Genomic DNA, 6,082 nt, shown 5'->3' with positions numbered 1-6,082 from the left:
CTGGGAGCAGGGGCTGCTCTGACCAGCACCTCCAGGGATGTCACGCATTGAAGGCCACCAGTGCCCAGGGAAGCCAACCCAGCAGCCTCCAGCACCCCTCACCTCGGGGAAGACACCCACGACCAGCCAGCAGCACCTAGAGCGCCCAAGGGGCTTCCTCAGGAGGAGCTGGGCTGTGGGCCTGCACTGCAGCCATCCCCGGGGCACAGCAGGGCACCAGTGTCCCCCAGTGGGGGAAGCCACGATGGACACAGGACCGTCCGTCCTGCCCGCGGTGTCTGGGGCAAGTGGGGGGTCCCACAACACCCCGCCCAAGCACCCTTGGGTGAAACTTGGGCGCACGGCAGGGATGACCTCGGGAGCCTGTGAACTCAGCCCGCTGGCTCGGCTCCCCCCAGAGCAGCCGCTGCATCCGTGTTTGCACAGCTGTGGCCCCGCTGCCCCAACCCAGGCACGTCCCCCGGCCCCCGCCGGCCCCTTCCGGCCCCGGGACGGCCCTTGGCCAGCTCCCAGCGTGGGCTGGAGCAGTTCTTCCCTCCCATCCCTCCTCTTCCCCCCTCAGCACAGGGGATGGGAGCATCCGGGACTGAAGCCATGCCGCCTTGGTCACAAGGAGCCTGGGAGCCGCCTCTTCCCTGACCTCTCCATGCTCTGCCTCTCCTCCAGGAAGGCAGAACACCCCCGGCTCCTCCTCGTGCTGGGCGAGGAGAGGGACTGGGGGCTTTTGGGAGTCAGATGAGTCAGTGAATGGCATCCCGGCTCCCGTGACTCACTCGGAGAGAAAGTCCCAGCCATAAGGTCACAGCCCCACAGCCCCACAGCCCCCACCGGAACAGGGAATGGCGGTGTGGTTGTTTGGGTGCTGGCTGCTCTCGGCAGTTTGGGTTGGATGGGTGCTGGCTGCTCTCGGCCCCATGGCAGTAGGGGCATGGCGCTGATATCCGCCCCTGCGGCCACTGGAGGCTGCTGGCTCCTTGGGCCAAGTGGGAGGGAGGCAGGAAAGGGAAGGAGCTGCGAATGGGAAGAATTGCAGGAAGTGCTTATTTACCCCGCGGAGTATCCCTGCGGAAGGGCAGGGCACGGCACAGGCAGACACTCACAGCCAGTTCCTCGGGGGGGCTCACAGCCCCTGACCCCGCCACTCATCCCATGGGCTCCCTGCCTCCAGCCAGAGGGAGATGCAAACCCAAACTGTGACCAGGAAAGTGGCAACCATTGGGGCAGGGGGTTTCCCAGGGGCTGGCAAAGCTCAGGCCCAATGTGTTCTCTAGGATGGCTCCTGGGAACCAGCCCAGGACCACCATGGTCCTGGTGAAGTCCCCCACCACCAAAGGCACAAACCGAGCACCCAGCCAGGATCCCCACGGACACCGCTCACCTCTGTACCCTGTAAGATGGGGCCGCATCCTGGCCATGGGCACCAGACTCCACTCCTGAGTGGGCTGTGATCCCTCTCGAAGGTTCTGGGATCCTCTAGAAGGATCCTTCTGGAACTGGCATAACCTTGTGGAGGTCCCACATGCCACCTTCCCCCTGACCTTCTCATCTCCAGGGCACTGTGTTGGGTACCAGTATCTGCCCCCACAAATCCTGCCCAGACAATTTGGTCCAAGTGCACAAAAGCAGCCCCAAGGCCCTCCATTCTGCCCAGGTCCCCTGGGGCCACCATGGCTGGGATGCTCGACATGGAGATGGGCTCTGTTTGTCCTCATCAGACATGGGGGCACGAGCAGGGAAAAAACAGTTTTCCGAGGAAAACTGTGCTGCCATGGCATCAGGCACTGCCGGGGCATCAGAGGTGCATCACCCCGGAGCAGCTGGCAGCTGTGGCCCCTCTCCTGCCTTGAGACACAGAGCCTGGATCTCAGTGTGGGCAACAGCAACATCAGGCAGCCAAGGGGTTCTATCCTGCACGGACACCCTGTCCTGACACCCCATCACTGCAACCCGTGGAGACAACCGTGTCCCTTGCAGGTGGCGGGTGCGTATGTCCTTGGTGTCCCTATCAGGGAGAGCTTCCCTCCCAAGAAAACTTCTCACCCCAAAAATCCCCGCCTGAGCCCAGCCACGTCACCCCGGGAGCCTCAAACAGCTGGGGGTCCCCAAATTATCACCGTTTGCCTGGGAGCCCTGGCGCTGCCGGTGCTCGGTACCTTTCGCTTTGCCATTCATGGCGTGCTGCGGCAGCACATCCCCCTCGGGCTGGGCTCGGTGTCCCGGGTGGTTGTTGCTCTCGCATGCCGTCCGTCCGTCCGTCTGTCGGCCCGAGTGCGGGGGCCGTGGCCGGAGGGCTCCCCCCGGGCAGCAGTCTCCTCCCCCGCTTCCCCTGCCCGCGGGCTGACATCACTGCCCAGCGCCGCAGCCCCGGCGTGACTCAAGGGGGACGGAGGATGGGAGGACACGGGAGGATGCCTGACCCCCTTGAAGGGAAGAGGCCCCACCAGCACCGGCTACTCCCGGAGCACGGCGCAGTTCGGTCCCTATCTTTCCCTCCCCACCCCTCCAATAGGGAAACTGAGGCACAGGCGGAAGGGAGGGGAACACACTGCAAACTCCCCCCCTCCAGCCCGTCTCTGGATCGCTTCCCTTGGAGATCCCCTTCCCACCGGCAACCAGGGCCGGGCACACACCAGGGAGCACCCCCCGCCCTGCCGAACGCACCGCTGGCCCTGAGCTGCTGCAGTCCCCGAAGCTGGGTGGGGGATGCACAGCCCCTCGCCCCCATCCCTGCCGGCTCCAGTGCGGGCAGGCACAAAGCCGTGGGCAGCTGACGCTCACACCACTGTCGCTCGCTTCTGCATTGCTTGGGTTTAAATATAAATATATACAAATATAATAAATATATATATAGTTATATTTATGTATATATAAAACCACCGTGGCTTTGCTGTAGGCTTCCCACAGCATGCATTCCTGTGGCATGCCTGTGGGCACCCTCCAAGACCTAGGAACCACTGGGAAAAGGGTTTCCTTGCTCAAAAGTCCCTGGTTTGTATCCTGAGTCTCCAAAGCCTTGGAGGAGCTCTCTTCAGCCAGAGCTTCCTCACAGGGCTCTCCAAAGATGCTGGGTGCAATTCCCATGTGGGAATGTGTGTCCTGCTTCCCACGGGGGTCCAGCTCCCACAGGGCAGTGTGGCAGACCTACCTGCCCTCCATGCCAATTCCAGCAGCCAGCAGCACCTCTCAGGCCCACAACTCCCTGTTTAGTGCCCTAAACAACCAGGAGACTCTGTGGCACAGATGTCACCATGCTCCAGCGCTGTAGGTCCCTGCACAGCTCCTGGTCCTGGGAATACCCAATCCTGGCACCCTCCTCCAGGTTGGACAGAGGCTGGAGCAGCCAACTCTATCCAGCCTGGGATCAGCTGCCCTCACCACGTCACTGGGGCAGGAAGAAACACCTCCCTCCCAGGCTCCTTTCCTGTTTGCTGCTGATTTTAGAGCAAGGTCAGGACAGGTTCAGGAGGAAAAGCACTGGGACAGAGTCTTGGGGGTCCTTGCAGGTATGAGGTGCTCCCACAAAGTTAAGCCCTCCCCCAGAGAGTGAGCCTGTTGTGGGATTGCTTCCCCAGCCCAGAGCAGGTACCCTCCCTGCAGGTCCTGCAGGGGACAAGAGGCATCAGGGGCTTCCACATAGGGTGGCATGGTTGTCCCACTGTGGGCACCCACACGTGGCTCTGGAGGCAGCCACAGCCAAGCCTGCAGAGCTGGGGTTGCAGCGGTGTCACCAGAGAGTGCTGTGATTCAGGGTACCCTCAGGTCCCAGGGCCCAGGTGGGTGCCTGGGGGGGTGCACAGCACCAGCCACATTGGGAGAACAGTTGGGAAAAAAGCTGGTGAGGCTGGGCCAGTTCTGAGAAGCACCCAAAGAAAAACCATCCCAGGTGCCCACCGGCCTGCAGCCTCCATGCCAGTGCCACAGGCCTGCGGGAGCCAGCAGCCCAGCACGCTGCAAAGCCCATCTCCACCCCAGCCTTCCAGAACCTGCATGAAGACCATGTCTCCTACCTTGTCTGGACGCGATGCATCCCCCCAGCTCTCCCCCCTGATGGGCAGAGTCCCATCCTGGTGGCTGGGGTGGGCAGTGGCCACCACCCGGCTTTTCACCCCGTGCTGCTTCTCCCCAGGGAATGGCATCACTGCCGGCACCGCCCCAGCTCTCACCATCCTTGTGCAAAGCCTGCGCCGTGCTGGCAGCTGTGCGGAGCCAGTGCCCGGCACACGGCCAGGCAGCGCGCCTGCAGCACTGGCCCATGCCAGCTTGTTTGTTCTCATTAAAGGTTAATGACAAAGCCACGCTAAAGCTGCCCCAGCCGCGGGAGGGGCATTCCCCGGTGCCACGCAGAGTGAGGGGACTTCCAGGCTTCCCTCGCAGAGGGGTGACAGCCAGGCTGTGCTGCTTGTGGGGACTCTGCCTCTCCACAGCCTGCAGTCCTGGGGGGATCTCTGTGGCAGCTGACACATGGGTGAGGTGCCTGGCATGGCACCATCCCGGGCATCACCCTTGGGGAGACCACCAGGAGCAGGCAGAAGACAGGGTCAGGCATTCCAAAAGTGGCAGAGGACGCCAGAGAAGGACAAGTCACATCAGCCATGCCCTCTGAGCACCTCACAGGACCCTGCACAGCATTTGGCGGGGCTTGACAGCTCAGGACACCTTGCCAAGGGAGGGCAGAGGAAGGGCACAAGTCATGCCAGCAGCGCCAGGGTGGTAATTGAGTTAAATGAGCCCCTGTTCCTGGTTTGGCTGGGGATAGGGAGTGGGTGCAAGGAAGAGGACATCTCCATGTGACTCTCCATATCAGGGGGCTTCCCTGGATAGTCACCACTCTGGCTCAGCTCAACCAGCCAGGGTGGCTGCCTCAATCCCTCCTCCACAGCAGGGATGTGGGTGTAACACCCCAGGTGCTCCCTTTTTGGGGGTGTCCCTTTATGTCTTCTCACCAGGCCTGGGGAGCTGCCCTGGGCATCCCCACCCCAACCACAACAGCTGAACATGCAAACAAAACACTCTGTGTGCAGCCACACTTGGACACACATGTACAGCCACGGCCAGTTTGTGCCCAGGCAGAAAAATCCAGGAGGTTATTCCCACTTCCCTGCCCTCCATGGGATAGAAGACCAGCTTCCCATAGATCCCACGTCCTTCCAGCAGAGTCCTAGGGAAATTCTCCAGCTTCTCCCTGCTGGCCCAGGGACCACCAGCACTGAGGCTGAGCCCACCCAGCCCCTGGAGAAACCACCAGCCCTAACACGATGCTGCCCTGGTGGCACCAGCACCGAAGGCCAAGGTGATGAAGAAGCTATTTCAGGCTGTTTCGGACAAGTACTCCCCAGCCACAGACATCCTTGAGGCTGGGAATGTCACCACAGCTGGAAACCTGACAGGAAAGGGCATAGGCCAGCCTCAGTCAGTGTCAGAAGTCATGGCTGGCCAAAAAGGTTTGTGGAGATGGAGTCAGCACCAGCCTGGTGAGGGGCCAAAAAGCTCCTGGCCATGGGGGAGACCTGGGAGAGGGCAGGAGATGACAATTTTGGCAAGAAGACACACAGTCATGGCTTGAAGGAGAACCACAGTGAGTGACCAAGTGACTTGTCCTGGGCTGGGACAGCAGGTGGTCACCTCCACCACAGTGCTACTTCTCGGACTTTCTGCTAAAACTGGAAAAGCCAACTCCAAAAAATCCTGGGAGCCCAAGGCAGAGTTTTTTGCGCAAGGTGGATGACCTGAGGGCTGGAGAAGGACCAGCCCTTGTGCCAAGCCAGGCTCTGCCCCAGCCAGGCTGGCCCCAGTGCCCGTCAGCAGCATCCCTTCCTGAAGGGGCTGGGCATGGGGCGGTGGCAGACTCAAGCCCTCCCCCCTCGCTTCCTCGAATCGTCCCCACACAGCAGCAGAAATAGAAGCGATATAAATGGCAGCCCTATAAATAACCCCAAAGCACGCGGCGGGGAGCTCGTCCCAGCCCAGCACTGGCCTCAGCCCACGCAAAGCCAGGGCTTGGGCTGCCTTCACTGTGCCCTGGGGATCTTGAATGCCAGCTGCTCCCTGCCTGCCATGGATTTCCCAGGGTCCTGTCCTTTAG

At 61.5% G+C, this 6,082-nt stretch overlaps 1 protein-coding gene across 9 annotated transcripts in view; it reads right to left on the bottom strand.

Annotated features, from left to right (window-relative positions):
* FAM65A (family with sequence similarity 65 member A) overlaps positions 1–6,082 on the bottom strand; it is a 32,162-nt gene that overhangs the window by 15,262 nt on the left and 10,818 nt on the right. For 4 of the 9 annotated variants that reach the window (XM_017740882.1, XM_017740884.1, XM_017740883.1 and 1 more), the window contains exon 1: positions 4,008–4,269. The exons of 2 other annotated variants lie outside the window; for them this stretch is intronic. In XM_017740882.1, coding sequence (XP_017596371.1) covers positions 4,008–4,254 — 247 coding nt within the window. In that variant the 5' untranslated portion in view covers positions 4,255–4,269. Of the gene's footprint in view, positions 1–2,114; positions 2,341–3,145; positions 3,549–4,007; positions 4,270–6,082 lie in introns of those variants that run through there. 3 more of the 9 variants (XM_017740890.1, XM_017740885.1, XM_017740886.1) reach the window with 3 other exon arrangements.

The sequence above is a fragment of the Corvus brachyrhynchos genome, unplaced genomic scaffold, assembly GCF_000691975.1.
Source record: "Corvus brachyrhynchos isolate BGI_N302 unplaced genomic scaffold, ASM69197v1 scaffold26, whole genome shotgun sequence".
NCBI lineage: Eukaryota > Metazoa > Chordata > Aves > Passeriformes > Corvidae > Corvus > Corvus brachyrhynchos.
This window is presented reverse-complemented; position numbering and strand designations above follow the sequence as displayed.